At 35.9% G+C, this 19,739-nt stretch overlaps 1 protein-coding gene across 1 annotated transcript in view; it reads left to right on the top strand.

The window, feature by feature from the left end:
• The window catches only part of spns2 (SPNS lysolipid transporter 2, sphingosine-1-phosphate), a 114,738-nt gene that overhangs the window by 89,559 nt on the left and 5,440 nt on the right, over nucleotides 1-19,739 (top strand). The window contains exons 7-12 of the mRNA XM_056457937.1: nucleotides 1,987-2,139; nucleotides 2,228-2,417; nucleotides 6,433-6,498; nucleotides 6,985-7,083; nucleotides 12,881-13,044; nucleotides 19,243-19,279. Coding sequence (XP_056313912.1) covers nucleotides 1,987-2,139; nucleotides 2,228-2,417; nucleotides 6,433-6,498; nucleotides 6,985-7,083; nucleotides 12,881-13,044; nucleotides 19,243-19,279 — 709 coding nt within the window. The remainder of the gene's footprint in view (nucleotides 1-1,986; nucleotides 2,140-2,227; nucleotides 2,418-6,432; nucleotides 6,499-6,984; nucleotides 7,084-12,880; nucleotides 13,045-19,242; nucleotides 19,280-19,739) is intronic.

Here is a 19,739-nt window from a genome sequence, read left to right as displayed (position 1 = left end):
TGTACCAGATGTAAACACTTAACAATCAGTGAATCAGAATATTGATCCCCTCTTAAAGGGATAGTTCACCCCCAAAAAATGTCATGTCTCATTATTTACTCACACTCAAGTGGCTCTTGTATGAATTCCTTTTCTTCTGTTGAACAATATATATATATATATATATATATATATATATATATATATATATATATATATATATACATATAGATATACATACATATACTGAGCAAAACAAAATATTCTGAAGAATGTTGGAAAAGAACTGTCATTGACATGCATAAGGATAAAAAATACTGTGGAAATCAATGGATGTTTTTTTTGCTCTCAACATTCCTTGTGTTAAACGGCAGAAAGAAGCTCAAAGAGAGTTGGAACAAGTGGAGGAAGAGTAATGATGACAGACATTTTTGAGTGAACTACACCTTTAACATCTACAGTTTTCACAGTTTTACTTTCACTTGAACTTAACGAGAGATTGAATAGCCCCTAAAAATAGTAGTTGAGTAGTTTATTAGCAAAATTTCAAGCAGTTTACAGTTGAAGCCAGAATTATTAACCCCCCTGAATTATTAGCCCCGTTCAATTTTTTTCCCAATTTCTGTTAACGGAGAGAAGATGTTTTCAACATATTCCTAAACATAATAGTTTTAATAACTCATTTCTAATAACTGATTTATTTTACCTTTGCCATGATGACAGTAAATAATATTTTACTTGATATTTTTCAAGACACTTCTATACAGCTTAAAGTGACATTTAAAGGCTTAACTAGGTTAATTAGGTTAACTAGGCAGGTTAGGGTAATTAGGTAAGTTATCGTATAACGATGGTTTGTTCTGTAGAGTATCGAGAAAAGCTTAAAAGGGCTAATAATTTTGACCTTAAAATGGTTTTATAAAAATTAAAAATTGCTTTTATTCTAGCCGAAATAAAACAAATAAGACTTTCTCAAGAAGAAAAAATATGATCAGACATACTGTGAAAATTCCTTGCTCTGTTAAACATCATTTGGCAAATATTTAAAAAAGTTACAAATAAATTCAAAGGGGGCTAATAATTCTGACTTCAACTATATGAACTATTCTGTGGTGTGACATTTTGCAATTCAACTAAAGTTATTAAAATTGTAATTACTTTTTTATTTTCCTATTACATTTTAAATATATGTAAATACTGAATATATTAAAGTATTTCATTTGACAAAAGTGCACACATATCTATTACAATGGTCCCTCGATAATCACTGGAGTTACGGTCTAAAAATAACCCGCAATACGCAAAATCCGCAAAGTCGTCAGCTCTATTTTTTACAATTATTATAGATGTTTTAAGGCTGTAAAACCGAATGTAACAAACCGAAGATTCATTTATTATTAATGGCGCCCTACAACTGGGTAACTTCTACCTTCCTTTAGCATGTCCAGAAGTCCAACTTTTTGTGCGATGGTTAGCATCTTCCTCTGCCTTTTGGGTGCCTTTGATGGTGCAGAAGGTTTCGTCGACATTATGGGGTTTGTTGGGGGAGAAAACTTGCAAACGTACAGTACAGCACTTCAGAGTCATACTGCTAGCGATCGAAGATTTATCTAAATTTGGCTAGATGAATGCATTCTGTACTGTAGAGTAGATTGATTGACAGTGGTCTACAGCCAATCAGGACGCAGAACACAATGTGCTGTAAAAAAAAAAAAAGCATGTCAAATTGAACTAAATAAAATCAGTAAAACTGCAAGACCACGAAATGTGAACTGCATTATAGCTAGGGACCACTGTATTAATAACATCTATTTGTATATTAATTTGTATATTAATACTAAATGTGGATTTATATTTTTGGAATATATTTTACAGCACTATCTTTGTTGTTGCCAAACCGCAAAAAAAAGTGCAAGAGTTAGAGCAAAAATATGCAGAAATGCACAAATTGCAAAAAAGTCAGAAAGATAAAACTTCATATTGATCATTTTTCTTTCTGTTTCCCAGTCGTAGTTATGTATTTTCATCTCTGGCATCGGCTGCTGTGTCATTTGCCACGGGGGCGTTTGGGATCTGGATCCCGCAATACCTGGTCAGAGCTCAGGTTGTGCAAAAGTCAGCAGAGAGCTGCACATATCAACCCTGCAGCAGCAGAGACAGGTCAGAACACACACACACCTTACTTGAAAACCGATGTTCATAACAAACATTATAGTTTTGACAAAGACTGTCTTTCTGCCATGTCCAGTTTGATATTTGGAGCCATCACATGTGTGACGGGGCTGCTGGGAGTGGTGATCGGTGCTGTGACCACACGACTCTGCCGTCAGAAGACGGAGCGTGCCGACCCGCTGGTGTGTGCGGTCAGCATGCTGGGCTCTGCCATCTTTATCTGCCTCATCTTTGTTGTGGCCAAGAAGAGCATCGTGGGAGCTTATGTAAGTGGATATACTTTGTGTTTACATTCAGCTTATTACAATAAATAAGTAAATAAATTAAATTATATTATTTATATATACAGCTAAGAAAAAAATTAAAAGACCACATTATTTTTTAAATAAATGTTTGGCTTATTTTGTAAACCACATTATTTTATCTTCTGACAACAAAATACCAATGTTTTAACTTTTAAAAGCAATATTTGGCATCCCATTCTATTTTCATTATTTATTTTATGTAATATCCTTTGTGTTTATTTCATATTCTTTGCTGGTAGTAATATAATTATTCATTATGTCATATTCCTTGTTATTTTCTTTTTATTATTATTTATTTTATCATTATTTATTCACTACTTTTACCGTATCTGTGTGTGTTTTGCTTGTTTTGATTCGACAGTTTATATAATCAGTATGGATGTTTCAGATTAGTTTCAACCCTGCTAAAATCTGCAATAATAAAAAAATAAAATAAAAATGCAACATTTGCTTAAAAAAAGAATTTTTCTGAAACAAAAAAACTTCTAAACAACAATATTTTTATTTTAAAATAAATGGTTGAATCCTTTATGTAATAAACAAATATTAACATTTTACTCAAACCTCTTACCTTCTAAATCCTGAGACAAAGAATTGTCAAGTGCTCTCTGATTTTGCTCCATAAATTAGGAAGAAAACAGCTGTCATTATATTGGCTGCATTGGAATTGAGGTACAAACTCAAGCATTCTCTCCCGAAAGCCTTCTGAACACTAAACATCAGCCTATCTCTATGGAACTCCTTTCTAACTGACCTCTTATTACTATTCAAAGTCAAAGTCAAATAAGGTCACTTCTATCCAGAGTTAAAGACTTATAAGACTTTAAACGATATAAAGTCTGTTACATTTAGTAGATTTAACAGCCATAGTTGCTTGGCAGGGTTGCCAGATCCAAACCCAACACTAAAAGAATGAGAGCGACAGGCGCTGCGCTCTTGTTTAATTGCCATGTAAAGCAGGAAAAGGGAGCAACTTTCACAGTTACTGCTGAGAAACAATGGACTGTGGCATTTGTGAGTCACTAATAGAGAAAAGTTATGCTGTATAAGAAGAAAAAAAAAAAACATCTACCAGGTCACACTCGTTCTTTCAACAATAAAAAAAACAATCAGGTCGGAACAGAATGCTACATGTTCCCTGGAGGGCCAAACTAGACCGGGAATCTTGTAAGTGTTTTTGATGAGAAGTCTGATGGGAAAGTATTTTTAGGGACTGTTTGTCTTTCTTATGGACAAAAGAACCAAGTACACCGTGATAATGCCATCAACCTGGTGTTATGTTTGAGAAACTCTAAGCTTGCTCAATGTTTGTTACCTTATCTTTAGTGTGGAACTATTATGGCTGATTTTCAACTTAACTGACACGATTTTGCCTTTTGTAAAAAGAATTGCTGGCTTTGAAAGGGTGTGCAAAGCAGAAGGTCTTACCTGTGGGTAGTCCTGGCTGTGGGTAGTCCTGGCTCAGGTGTCCAGTTGGCATCTCGAAGACCAATCCTGGGTTGGATTTTGATCTGCAAAACAAGCCAAAAAGTAATAATAATAGTAACAAATGTATGCAAATGTAAATTCGATTAAGAATGTAACAGAACTTACCAATTTAAAAGTTTAGGTTCAGTGAGATTTACAAAAAATACTAACTTTAATTTAGCATGTATAATCAAAAGTAGAGATATTTAGAATGTCAATATAAATATTTATGTTCATTTAAGTCATTTATATACTTTTCATTTTCTAATATTCAACAAATACTGAAAAAAATTATACTACTACCACTTCTAATAATAATAATAATAATTATATTAATAATAATAATAATTACAGGAATAGGGTATATGCCGAGCTAGTGTTTTTCCCATACTGATAATCTTCCGGTGACCTGTTATTCTGAATTTTTTTCCATTTTATACAGTTCCTTTTACAGCATTGATGTTGTAATGTAGTTAAAATACAATCAGTTAAATAGACTTTGGCATTCATTTAGTTGTTCAAGCTTAAAACGAGACAAAAAGCTGTTTACTTGCACGCGTCCGTCAGAATCGGCAGGCTAGTGCAGAAGCTCCATTAAATATAATGGGGTAAAATAAATGCTCATATTATAAAGACATGGTGGGGGAAATGTAATATAATGCAGTGCTTCTTGTACAATCTGAGACCCACTTTATATCAGATATCACTCAGCGAGTGGAGATCGCTGATTTTTAAAGAAAACTGACCTTAAATGCGCCCATTTTTGCATTGGCATACAGTTGACTGGAAGAGCTTAACCCTGGTTACTGGCAAATTCAAAGTCCTATTAGCATGCTTCGGCATATACCCTATTATTTACGTTTACATAAAAAAAAAACAGAAACAGAAATTGTAATTGACAATATTTGTCACAATATTACTGTTTTTACTGTATCTTACTGACTCCTAAAATTGATATACATCTTGTTTTTAAGAATTTAGATATATTAAGTATTCATACATTTAAATTAAATTGGGAAAAAGGAGTATTTTGGACAGTCTACTGAAAGAAAATTAGAATGAATGACACATAATATTAATCACAGTGCCTTATTACCATATAATTAAAAAAATACAGTGGCAGTTCTGGTAAAAAACATATATACCCAGGCCAGCTCCCAACTATTCCAACTAAAGCTCCATTTTAAATCACCTGCCAAACGGTGGCTGTAATTACATCCAAATGGAGCACCCGAAAAACAAGGAATCTAAAACTTTAAGAAGGGAAAATATTTGGAGTGAGAAAATGTGATCATGACAGATGTGCAATGCATGAATGTGACAGTGTGCTGGAGCTCTGTCAGGGTCTGTTCCAGCAGGGACAGCTGCTGTCTCGTCTGCATGATGCCTGATCACACTTCACACTCCTGAAGGGCTTTACAGTTTTAGCCCATCCGTCACGAAGTCTGAGCTTCTAGTCACTTTCAGGACATAGTTTCAAACGAAAACACGCCCACATTCATGCTTTCATTTCCTCATCTTCCATTCAGATATTCTCTAACATCAGCATGTAAATGGAAGCTGATACTAAAACATTCACCTCGGTTTTAAACACTGAGCTCATTCCTCTGTCAGCCCTGGTCAACATATCTCTCAAAACCCTGTCAGAACAACCACTTGAATGATCAAATTCCCCTGCACCCAAAGATCTCCAAACACACTGTCCCATCTGGTTTGACCCCAGCAGCTGCTGTCAGTGGCGGACAGACCATCCACATTCTGTCAACTCACTAAGATTAGTAGCCATATCCAATTCTTGTGTCTCAATTGGTCATAAGCACCTTGAAAATCCAGACCAGACACTTCGGGATATCAGTTCATTTGTGTGGGAATGCCAAAGCCAGTTAGTCTGTTCTCGTGGGATTGTGTGAGCCTGTTAAAATAACTTGTTAAACGTAACACGTTTTCAGCCACCAGACATTTTAAGCTCCACTCCTGTTTAATTCTAACCACTTTGTCTCTTTTAAAGGGTTTTGGAGCAGGATACTGTTATGTTGCCCTCAAGTCAGAAATGACATATAATGCAGCCACAGTATAATGACAGGTTTTCATATCCCACAACATTCATTGGGGTTTGTTTGATTTAGTAGATGAGCTGGGTTAATTTGGTCTTTGACTGACTGCAAACCCTACTCAAATGCAAACCCTAAGAACACATATTTGAATAATGACATGGGTATGACCTAGGTATTACAATGTCGATGTGGTTTATGAGGATGTCTTGTTTCTTTGCAAACCAAAAAGGTAAAAAATCATTTCATTTCACATGCAAAATTTGCCACAGGTTTCCTCCGAGGGTTGGGTTTAGTGGTAGGGTAAGGCCATATATTAATCATTTTACAGTATAAAATACATAATGCCTCTTAAATATCCCCGTAAACCACTAAAACCAACATGTTTATGCTTATATGTTGTATTATACTATAGGTATTATTATTTTATATCTATTTCCTCTTGTGTTTTTTCACAGATCTGCATTTTCATTGGAGAGACGCTGCTCTTTTTGAACTGGGCCATTACAGCGGACATTTTAATGGTTTGTATTGAAAGCCTGTATTTATCTGCTGGGTCGAGTGGAAACTTTAAAGCCTTTAACTGTAACAAAGGTGGTCATCTTCGTAGGCTAGTTTCTTATTTTGAATGGTGGGATGCTTGACTACGAGGTTTGGCATAGCCTGGGTGGGGCCCAAGACAAAATTGATGCCTTCGATTATGCTTAATGGAAATGCCACTCACGGAAAATAAAACCAAACAGCATTTTCAGTTTGAACGTAATTTTGTGCTAAGGGAACAAGCGAGCAGTAAACACAGAGTGCATGTAAGGCAGTGTGAATGATTTAGCAAGAAAAGTTGTCATGAAGTTGAGTCAGCTGAGGTCTTGCTGCATACTTAAACCCTAGTCAGCCTCAGTCAGTGTAAAGCAGTCTGACAGCGTCAGCTTAAGTGAACACTCATTCTGCACTTGTTTTCCTGTTAAGATTTCATCAAATTCTCACTGCTGTGTTCTTTTGTCTCCTTCCAGTATGTTGTCATACCCACCAGAAGAGCCACTGCTGTTGCCTTCCAGGGCTTTACCTCACACTTACTAGGGGATGCTGGGAGTCCGTACCTCATTGGCCTGGTAAGAATAGCTCAAGTGTTTGAAGTGTATAGATGGTGTGTAAATTATAGGGTGATTTTTGTGGGTCTGTTAGGTTTGGTCAACTAATGGAAGTCAAAACAATATAAGAATGACACTCTTTAAAATAAAAGGTTTCTTCTGACTTTGATGGTTCCATGAAGAATCTTTGTGTAACCTTTCCCTTCGTTACACTCTTAAAATGGAGTCTAAATGTTTGTTTGTTTTTTGCAGTGATGCCAGAGAACAATTTTTGTTCCTCAAAGAACCCTTAGTTTTCGTTTTGCAAACATCATTTTTCATCATCTAAAAACATTTTGAGATAACTTTATTTTGAAGTGTCCTTGTTACACATGTTTTGTGTATAGTAATTACAATTATTATGCATAATTACATGCAAATAACCCTAAACCTAATCCACATTCTAACCTTTACCATAAAATAAGTACATTACTCAGCAGCCGAATAGTAACATTGTAACAAAGACACCTTGTAATAAAGTGTGACCAAAACGTTTTTCAATATGAACAACCTTGTGTCAACTGAAAGGTTTCCATAGGCGTTAAGGGTCTTTCATGGAATCATTCATTCATTCGGCTTAGTCTGTTTCAGACGTCACCACAGCGGAATGAACCGCCAACTATTCCATCATATGTTTTACACAGTGGATGCCCTTCCAGCTGCAACCCAGTACTTGGAAACACCCATACACTTTCACATTCACACACACACACACTCATTCACTATGGCCAATTTAGTTTATTCAATTCTGCCTTTGGACTGTGGGGGAAACCAGAGGACCCAGAGAAAACCCACACGAAAAGAACATGCAAACTCCACACACAAATGCCAAATGTGCCTGTCAGGACTCAAACTAGTGACCTTCATGCTGTGAGGTGACAGTGCTAACCACTAAGCCACCATGCCGCCCTTTTTCATGGAATCACCAATGCAAATTAAGAACCTTTATGATCTCTTGCTTCTAAAAGTGTAAGCAACTTTAAACTCTTAGAGCTACACAAAAAAAACATGTATTCTTGAGTTCACAATAGCAGAACTACACAAAAGCCCTCTGTAGGTTTCCCGCTCCTCCAGATCTGCTTGTCTTTCCAGAAATACCTTTGCTCAGGAGACATGATTCAGTTTTTGTATTGAAGTCGCCAGCTCATTCAAGGCTGAATTCATCCGCAAGTGTTCCCTTCGGTCTCTTAAACACTTCTGTGCAACAATAAGCGCCACCGCCTTGTGCCGTGTGACATTGTGCTCTGTGATTTTGTACGCTGACCCTGGCTCTGCTTTCCCTTTCCGATGTACACTCCTGTGCATGTTAAGAAAACAAAGGCAAAGCGATCACAGTGCAGCATAAATTCACCATTCTTCTTAACTGCGGAAAAAGAACACTGTGGTTCCTAGACTTCCGACTCCTGTAGACATTCCTGGCATTCCGAACAGGAGTCACTGGAGTTGATCCAAGCTAAAGAGTAACCTCTGTGCGTGATCTTGACGGGTTCAGAGCCCTCTGTCGTGGGTTCAGACCATTTGTTCACTTATTCTATTATCACGTTCAGCCTCTTACAACAAAAGTGCACTTGCAGAGTGTTTGCTCTTTATCTGTCTCACATATACACTTCTGTATTCAGCTAGAGTGTGCCATAAGTGCACAGCAGGAGGTAAGAAGTGTATCTAATCTGCCTGAATATTGTTTATACAATATTTTTACCTCACCGTCAGTTGGTATTTGACCCACCTGTGTAGCACTGTTAATGATTTAATGGTTTGACATTAAATCTGACCTGTGCTGTTAGACTAAGATGCTTATGTTGTGAGTTATACTCTCTAAATCAAAGCTGACAGAAAGTAAAAATTTGCTTGTTTTATATATTTCAAAAAGTAATTCCTGAGGTGGCAAAGCTGAAATTTAAGCCTGCTAATGCTGCAGATGTTGAATAGTACTTAATATTTATCCTTTTTTGCTAAGAATTTTTTAGAGATTTCAAAAGAGAACTTCAACTTCAAAACAATTTAAATAAAAGTCTTCTATAACATATTAACTGTCTTTACATTTTTGATCAATGCATCCTAGCTGAATAAATATATGAATCCCTTTTATATTAAACAAATCTATACTGTATATTTATGCGTTATACTTTAATTTTATAAAAGTTTTTGCAATTTAAATAAGTGAAATTTCTGCCATGAAACTCTATGTGCGCGCAGGCTGATAGGTCACCTAATCTGCTCCTGCGTCATTAACTACATGGTGCAGGAGATCGGTTGCTGATACCTTGGCAGCCAATGAGCTTGCTCCTCATCAGTTCCAAGTTCCACGTTGTTAAGCTGCAGTGCATTTTCGGAGACCCTCCCCCACCCCAGCTCCACCTGTGTTAGAAATGCTAAGGGGGTTACATATATTATGTTTGCAGCAGCAGTGTGTTATATTCTCAGACGGCATGTCTGTGTATATACTGGCAGTAGCAGGTCTCGGTACTTGCTCTGCCATAAGAATCAAAGAGGCAGCAGCGTAGCAGATCTTTACAGTCATTACCAAATACATCAACATTCCCGTATAAATATTTCAATTCCATACTAAATCAGAATGAAGCAAGCTATATTTGCTCTAGAAATGCAGGCCCGTAGCCAAGGGGGTTCGGGTTGTTCGAAAGACCCACCCCTCAATGACAAAGGTCCAGAATTTGTCTCATACATGAGCTCAATTGTCCTATTTTGACTGCATCATAAATTGTGAAGGTAACCCTTTGAAAAAGGCTTTAAGACCAAGCGGAATCCTCTGTTGACCATCACATCGGTGTGACCTCAGCTAATCAGTTTTGGCCAATGCTAACAAATATTTTTCATGAGTTCAACATCCAGCTGTGCAAGAAAACATACAATCGGATGTAAGTGAAGTCATCTTTCGCTACTGTACTGTTTTTAAATAGAGAAAACATTTTACAAGTAACTTTTATTCTAAACCTTGAACCTTATTCTTGAAACAAACAATGACAGATAAAAAAAATTTGTACAAGAGAGACTAGACAAACCATGAAGCTCTTTATTATTGTTATATTTAAATGTTTTATTATTCAAATGGCCAAATTCTGACTGAGGAAAGTTGAATGTGCTGGCCAGTTTGTTATTTGCCTAATACATGACAATAGGCTACAGTTTTTAAATTAAAACTTTAACAGATTAGGTAATGACCATTCCACTAGCTAATCCAGCAAAAAATAGTGCTTAAAATGTCACTAAAATGTAGCATTTAAATCTCTTAAGGTGAATAACTGCAAAAAGGTCCACTTTTTTGAGAAAAAAAGAACCACCCCTTACACCAGGCTGGCTACAGGCGTAAAATACAAGAATTTCAATTGGCAAAAAAAATGTCAGGAATGGCCCTTTCTCAAAGAGCAGAGGTCAAGTTCACTCGAGTCTCTGTGTTAGCAACCTATCACATTCCATCTGCTCAAAACACCCTACCTGTAGACAGACAGCTGGGCAGTGTGGTTTTTACCACTGCCATATGTTGTGTTTTGTGATATTTCATATACGGTTAGTTCACATGACTCAGTCACTCTCTGGGAATACAATAATGTTCTCATTTACCTCTAAGATAGTGGCCTGCGTACGTCTTCAGAAAAAGTGTGTGGGCAATCTGGCCTGTCAAATCCAGGAATGCTGGGACAAGTCATGCATCAACAGTTACTTGATAATTTCACTCCGGAGGTCTGACAGGCTGGTGTGATGATGGCTTTGACGTACTTCAGTCGCACAAAAAATTATCTGCCAGCTCTGAAAAATAAAAACAACAACAGCTTTTTAGAGGAAACCACAGAAATTTTGACACAGGATAGTGACAATATTGTGTTTTCCAGACATTACACATTGAGCTTAGTTCCATGAGCGGTGACATTTTAATAGCTGAAGACAGAGAGTTTATGAACATGTGGTAGGCAGACAACACTTTCTTCTAAAAAAGTGAACAATGTGTGCACTAGACCTGTGAATGAATAACATATCCTAAATGCCTGGTAATGCTCCATTACACTCTAACTGATGTAAAAACATTCATAGTACCTGAGCAGTTTTCAACCCTTAGGCATAGTGGGTGGTGTAATTATCTATAAAAATAGGCTATCAGACACAATCTACCATCGTTTTTTTGTGTGAAAAATCTCATTAGGCATGCACCAGAAATGTTCAACCTCAGCCCTATTTTTATCTGTGGAAATAGTTCAACATTAATGTTTGGAATCATAAAGGTTGAGATATACACACTTTTATACAGGTGTGTGGTCTGTAAACACACATGCTCATTTGGTTTCCATGATTTGGGAGGACGTCTATATGCATTATGAGTTTTATATTCTACCAACAGCAGTTTTTCAGAATTTTAACATTTTCAAAAGGATTGTCAGAAAAAAATAGTATAATTATACTGGCTAAAACATTAGGTCCCCCTAATGTAATGAATGCCAGGATGACACAAACGCAACGCATTTAGTTAGCTATCAAAATGGAGATATTCCACTTACTTTTTGTATATATAAATAGCTAGCTATAAATACTTTAACCTAACTTTAAAATTTATCTCACTTCTGGGCACAAATTTGTAGGTAGACACACTTAAACACCCACAGACCACACTGTCAGCACAGACTCAAGTACTTTTTAGTGTCAGCATTCCAAACCGACCCATGGGATATGCATGCTAGTGCTGATGCTAACGGATTAGCCATGCTAAATGAGTCGGATGGACTCTGAGGACATTATTAGTCCTGCTAAACATCATTTTAATTCTGCTGTCAGTGTCTTTACTTTAAAATATGCACTTTTTTTGTAATAATATAATACATAGAATAGCTAAAACAAAACAGTTTAGCATCTTAGCACTTGAAACATTTGTTGTTTTCTGTTTAGAGGTCTGCTATAGCATTGCAGACTTTGTCCTAAAGTTATATATTAAGTTTCTTTACCTTTGCAATTAAAGCATTCTAGACATGTCATTAAAGTTTGATATTGTATACATAAAGACTTTATAAGACAATATATATATATATATATATATATATATATATATATATATATATATATATATATATATATATATATATATATATATAGGTGTGTGTGTAACAAATCCCATTGGAAAAATGTCATTCCCTGTAAAGGCAAACACCATAACTAAACAATGTGACTGACTTTCTTTATCGTTGTGGCCTTTTATCAAATAGATCTTGAAAAAATTGGTATTCACTGCTGTTCTCCTTAACCCTGACATTTTTAGCAGATGTATTTCAAAAATAATCTTCCAGGAAAATGAATAGACGTACTGCTGACTCATCCTGCACTTTACTTTTTGTGCTATTTTTGCTCAAGCAAATTCTCCCTATGGAACTCTTCATCACTAATATTGTATCGGAAATATGTCATGTGCTCTTTAACAACAAAAACCAGTCCCCGACTATTGACTGAGCGAATCCTGAGGGAAAACACAGCATATAATTGAATTAGATAATGTAAAATTGAAACATATGCAAACCGAAAGACTTCTTAAGTGAATCAATAGTTTAATTATTGTTTATTGTCGTTCCATAGATTTATTGACTTACTATTTAACAGACACCAGTAACTTAAGACAATATTAACCACCCGAATGAACCAGTAACTGATTGACACAGCTCAGCCCTGGAGGACAATATTAGGAAGTTAATTATTATATTAACGTTGCTGATGAGTCTCCGCAGTCTTTTCCTTTGTTTGCTAAGGAGTTCTCCTTTGTTTGTGTATCTATGTGTTCCTGCAGATATCAGACTCGCTGCAAGAGAGCTACGCTACGTCAGAGATATGGCAGTTCCTGAGTTTGGGATATGCCCTCATGCTCTGCCCCTTTGTCATCGTTCTGGGGGGGATGTTCTTCCTGGCCACCGCCCTGTTCTTCCTTGATGATCGTGACAAAGCCGCCAAACAGTAAGTGCCTCTGCATTCACTCAGAATCTTCATACACTGAAAATAGTGATTCATTGGATTTACTCAATTTTGTAAGTGGTTGCTAACTATTTATATGGGCTGAATTTAAACAAACAAAGCTGAACATTACTACATTTCACTTTCCTTAAAAAAATTTGTATGTCATTTTTTTTACAGTGTATCTACTAGTATCAAGTCAATTTTTAAGTCATTGTTCTGAAAACTACTGAAATCGAGGTGCTTTTTCTATTTGAAGAGTTTTTCCACTTCACATTCCTAAACAAAACAGGGTTTTCATTTCCTATTTCCTCCGCTGACAATGATAATCTAGGTGATTTTGGTAGCCTTGGGCCTTTTTATGAATGCCCTCAAGTGGATAGTTAATCCAACAGGATCAACCAGCTGGAGAGCTGGACAGAAATGTACATATACTCTCTAACAAAGACTGGAGAAATGACATTTTTTGAAGAAATGATGAGCTTTAGTAGATCAAGAACTCAAATCATGAACCATTATAGGATACATTTCAACCTAAATATCGTTTTGGAATACTTATGAACAGTGTTGTCTAAGTAACTTCATTAATTACTAATTACATGATTAAAACTGTGTTTAAATTCACTTTCGAATTACTTTGTCAGAAAAGTAATTTGATTACACAATATGCAGAAATCTTAACACACAGACAGTAGAACCTATTTTAATTCTTTGAATTTTAGTCAAAACAGTATCTTAAGCTTTATCGAAAACTGAAATACTTAAGAATGTAATTTAACTTAAGATGTATCAAAACATGAAACGTTGCAAAGTAATGACAGCATATTTTACACGTGCCATATATTGTTTGAATTCCTCAACTTGATAAATGTAATCTTCTTTAGTTGAAAAAAATAATTATTCTTCTAAATATATTTTTATAACAAAATAATACAATTAATCTGTGTCTCTGAAATGATTTGTTTGGTTTCTCTAAATCTGCATTGTGGAATTGATGTACATGTATGGGGGCTTAGTGGTTAGCACTGTCACCTCACAGCAAGAAGGTCGCTGGTTTGAGTCCTGGCTGGGTCAGTTGGCATTTCCGTGTGAAGTTTGCATGTTCGCGTCGGTTTTCTCCAGGTGCTCCGGTTTCCCCCACAGTCCAAAAACATGCTCTATAGGTGAATTGATTAAACTAAATTAGCCGTAGTGTATGTGTGTGAATGTGAGAGTGTATGGGTGTTTCCAAGTACTGGGTTGTGGCTGGAAGAACATCCGCTGCATAAAACATATGCCTGAATAGTTGGTGGTTCATTCCAATGATAAATCAGAGACTAAGCCGATGGAAAATGAATAAATGAATGAATGAATGTACAGTGTTTAAGGCAAGTACATGATAACAGTGGTCCCCAACTTTTTTATCACCGGTCAACAATTGACAATTTTACCGTGGACTGGGGGATGTTGATTTGTAGGTTGCTAGGTGACCATCAACCGTTTTTTTGAGGATGACAAGCTGACAAAATATTGTTGTCACTGTGATACAAGTTTTATTTACGGAGAAAGTTACACAGCACTCCAGTGTTTTGGTGTTCTGTTTTTTTTCTGAGATAATTAGTCTACCGAAATATGTATATTCCACTCAAAGTATAAAGCTGATCGGACAGTTCTTGTCACATGACTCATGGTGCCACGCACCTCCATTGAAAATAACGAACATGTTACTCTAGATAAGCGATACGCGAACAGCCCCTTAAAGGCCGCCGTCATCTGTGATCTCCAGAAGTTGATCTTCAAGCACAGGCATGGTGGATTCACCTGATTTGTTGACAAATGGGTTGCGGATCTATTCCTTGGCAGTTCGCAAGTCCTTCTCTGGGCCTTTTCCCCTTAGCAAAGAAACTTTCCAAAGACGTCTGTTTCTTACTCATTTTGCTGCTTGTGGGTTAAATTTGGGCGCTCAAGTGACCCGAGAGGTAAGCGGGAGAATACGGTAATTTTTCAAAATAACGGTTTCAACGGTCATTTTTCAAAATAAAAGATAGTTCAGACTCAGATAATAAATTAATTGAAAATAATTAATGAATTTCTTGTGCGGCCCGATACCAATTGATCCACGAACCGGTACTAGTACGCGGTGGCCCGGTGGTTAAGAAACCCTGCATTATAAAATTACCCTAAAACAAAAAAATAATTCCTTCCTTACGTCAAGCTTTACGTTAAGCTTTTTATTCACAGTATCTAGTTACTTAGTAACTAATTAAACCCAACACTGCTTCCGAATATACAACATTTAAAGAAAAACTGTCCAGTAACACATTCTTGACTAGATGACCATCACATAACTGAACATCAAATAAACCCTAACGTCATCTTCTGTTTATCCATCCAGATGTCATTTTATTTTGACAAGCCATATATAAGCCCTTATCAGATTCCTTCTCATATACACATGTATATTTACACACAGACATTTTACAACAGACCTATATCAAAAACATATGCTTGTTTGGTTATGGAAGAATCCCATACCCTTAAAAGGTAAAGACAAACACACTTCCCGATCATTGCGACCCACTTTCTTTATTTGCGGCAGTCTTTTATCAAGTGGATTTCCTTTGTGTGTTGCCACTCAAAAATGACTTCCTTCCTCTCAACTTGGGGACATTTTTAGGCAGGGTGGTTTGCTGGATTACGGAGGAAGATCTTCCCACGATAGGTCTTAGAGACAGCTTCTCCCCTTGTCTCGCCATCTATTACAAGAGGCAGATTAATCGTTGAAGTCATTTTTCACAAGAAGCTACTCAGCAGGACTATTTAATGTTCCTTTCCCCGGTATATATCATTACTACAAATAGTGCACTTGAAATGGCAGGTCTTGAATGAATCAATATTAACGATGGCTACATTTCAACCAAAAAATATACAGTGGCTAAGTTTCAAAGTGTAGTGGCAAAAAGAATAATATAGCCTGTTATTTTAAGGGCTCTATTTTCAACAGTTTCCACTTCTGCTATTGGTTAAGCAAACAGTATAGACACCCAAAACTCATATCATTGGTTGAGCCAAAGTTGCTATGGTCAGATACTCAAACAAATAGAGCGATGTTTATAAAGAACCACTGTGCTGCTTATGAATTACTTCCTTAGTTGTCTCTGATTGAAAATAACATCGCCGATGACCTACAGCCATGAAAGAGCAGCATGCAGTAGTATGGGTATCGGCAGGCCAACTGGAGGTTGGGGGAGAAGTTAAAAGTGCTCATTTTCAGATTATTTGGACCCAAGAATGGAGGAAAGACTAGTGGAAATTTGGCAGGAGACAAATTCGTCTGTTTGACATGTCATCTGAGCAATTTCAGGACTGGGACAAAAAGTAAAAAAAGTTGAGGGGAAATTGCTAATTCTCTTCAAAAGCCAGATGAGCAATACAAGTACGTTTTCTACCCCACAAAAGGCTTTTTTTCTTATTATGTAGTTAATAACAAAAGATATACTACATGACCTCGTGTTGTTTCCATGTCACTTCTCGCATGTGTTTGGTTATGAGACGTAATTTGGACAAAGTTGTCGGAGATTCTTCCTATTGTAAAGTATGAAACTCCCTGTTGCCTATCTATCCTACATTGTAAACACAGAACCGACGAACACTACCCCAGATAGTCATGCAGTGTGAAAACATCCGTGACATGACTACTTTGAAAATCTTGCAGTCTGAACTCGGCATTAAACTAAATTCAAAAGATGTTTAAATTAAATTTCAAATAAATGTGACTAACAAAAAAACACCTGTGAATTTCCAGTAAACAAAAATGTGAAGGTGTTCCCTTAGAGACATTTAAAGCACTTGACTCCCACTATTGGTTGCAGATTATGAGTTTTCCCATACTGCTGGCTTTCTATAGCCGCTGAATTACAGCTGCCATGTAATGATCTGCTATATTATGCCTCCCAATTGCTAAAATGATGTTTGTGGATGCACCATAAACTATAATCTTCTATCCAGCTGTGCTGAGCCTGCGCATGTATACATCAAACATTCATAACCAACAGTCTTACATAACCCCCCCTTCTCACATTTTTTTCATAAGCATTACAACGAGGTTCAAGCCAGTCTAAAAATAGCAGATTTATTCTAACTGTGCTGTTTCGAGCTCTTTATTCACAAATATCTTGTTGCTTGAATGTAGCTTCCCCTTTTGTCTTCCTCTATTTATACACACAACATGCAAAATGAAAGGCGTTCACTGGAGCGAAGGAATATATATTGAGCTTGAAGAGTACTTTATTTCTAGGTTGTTAGCTGTTTTGAGCCTAGAGGGAGCCATTTATAGCACAGGGGAAAACATTGTTCACCCAGGCAGTCACGCAAAAATACACACACATGCAAACGCATTTGTCTCATATTCTTTGCTGCCTGGCATCAGTTGGCATGAACTCCTTAGGGACGGATTGTAGATATAAGCATCTCTGAACTGTGTGCTAAAGCACTAGCAGACAGTGAGGAACACAAGCATAGTGCCATTCAGAGTTCCAATTGCGAATAAAATTACAGGTGAGCCAGACAAGGCCAAATAAGTAAAGAAGTGAAAACGCTGACAATAAAAACTACTACTAGACACAGTGTCCGTCGCATCAAGAGTCTGGATGCTCACCAACTTCTGTAATACTGAATCAAACCATTGCTGTACTTTTGTCTTCACAAAATATTAATTCATTTAGATTAGAATATTTACTTTATATTAAGTTAATAGTGTTTTTTTTTCTCCCCCCCCCAAAAAACCCAATATTGATGGTCCCATTCCGACATTCTGTTGATGATTTTAAGTAGCTTTGCAACAACATATCAACAAGCGTTATTAGAATACAAGTTATGAAGTTGTGAACTACATTTCCCATCATGCACCTCACAGACACCTGTTCCAGTGCACCAATGATTACAAACACACAGCTGGGAGCTGATTAAAGATTGATTACACAGATATACCACAGTTATATATGCAACATATTTTTTTAAATATTGGAAAAATAACTGTTTACATACACTCAAAAATGACTTTTACTGAAGGTTTAAAACTACTTATTTAAAATGAGTTGAAAGAACACAATTCTTTAGAGTTTTTTTGCAACAACTTAATTGTTTTATGTTTAAATACAAAATTTGTAAAAACGATTAAGTTAACTTAATCGATTTGTGTTGGGACGACATGAAGGAGCTGTGTGGATATTTTTTTATTTCAACCATTGGAATAATAAATATGTGCATATACATTCAAATATATTAACTATAGTTTTATAAGTGCTTTCATTATGGAGACAAATACAGTTGAATCAGAATTATTAGCCCCCCTTCGAATTATTTTTATCTTTTTTAAATATTTCCCACAATATGTTTAACAGAGCATCTTCTGGAGAAAGTCTTATTTGTTTTATTTCGGCCAGAATAAAAGCAGTTTTTAATTTTTTAAAAACCATATTAAGGTCAAAATTATAAGCCCCTTTAAACAATTTTTTTTTCAATAGTCTACAGAACAAACCATCGTTATACAAGAAACTTGTCTAATTACCCTAACCTGCCTAGTTAACCTAATTAACCTAGTTAAGCCTTTAAATGTCACTTTAAGCTGTATAGAAATGTTATATGATTATATGAAATGATTATAAAATATTATTTATTGTCATCATGGCAAAGATAAAATAAATCAGTTATTAGAAATGAGTTATTAAAACTTTTATGTTTAGAAATATGTTGAAAAAATCTCTCCGTTAAACAGAAATTGGGAACAAAACCAAACAGGGGCTAATAATTCTGACTTCAACTGTATGTATAATTATATCTAATATACATATTTGTAATTATAAAACATTACGTAAACATCAATTTTTTGCAATATTTAGATTTTTTTTGTTGCATATATGACATATATTTTATATACACAAAATCCAAATATGAACTTATGTGCCATAAATGTAATTTGCATACATTTCCATGCATCAGATTAAACAGCATCGAAATAAAGTGTGAACATATATTAAGCAGTCACATACTAAGCTATTATACAGTATTTAGTTGAAAAACAATTGTAATTTCCAATAAACCCCAGTTTGAAAACGCCTTCTTGTGCATAAGTATAGTGTACAATTATTTTTTAAAAAAGCACTGCACACATATCTACACTATTTTCTCCCTCATTATTTCTCTCTCCTTTTATTTCTCCAGAGTAAACCAGCTTACCCGGCAGCCGTCAGCAATTAAGGTAAGCCTTCAAGTTCTCGCAAACCACACAAAGACTTATTCCCTTTATACAACCGTTATCCTGTTGACCTTTTTAAAACAGAGAATACAAAAGTTTATTTTCTGTTCAAAAAACAGAAAAAATAAAAACATACCACCTTGAAGACAAACCCAGTGCCACACACTTAACCTTTAGCCATTGTGTTTACTCAATAAAGTCCTTGAACATCAAGCTACTGGTTCATTTGGCCCTAGAGGCTTCACCAGTTATTATGATACTCATTTTTTAGTACTGCTTTGAGTGATCATGTTATTTTTATCAGTTAATAATCTCAATTCTGGCTCCTTTTCAAGCCTCTGTTCTTGCCTCCTTCCCCTCTTTCTCTTATCAGCCTTTCACACTCGCTGTTATGAGCATGTTTGTATAATTACCATGACTTTGTATGCCCCAAAAGAAGCATCAAAAAGAGGGAGAGAAAGAA

Source organism: Danio aesculapii, chromosome 5, assembly GCF_903798145.1.
Source record: "Danio aesculapii chromosome 5, fDanAes4.1, whole genome shotgun sequence".
Lineage (NCBI taxonomy): Eukaryota > Metazoa > Chordata > Actinopteri > Cypriniformes > Danionidae > Danio > Danio aesculapii.
This window is presented reverse-complemented; position numbering and strand designations above follow the sequence as displayed.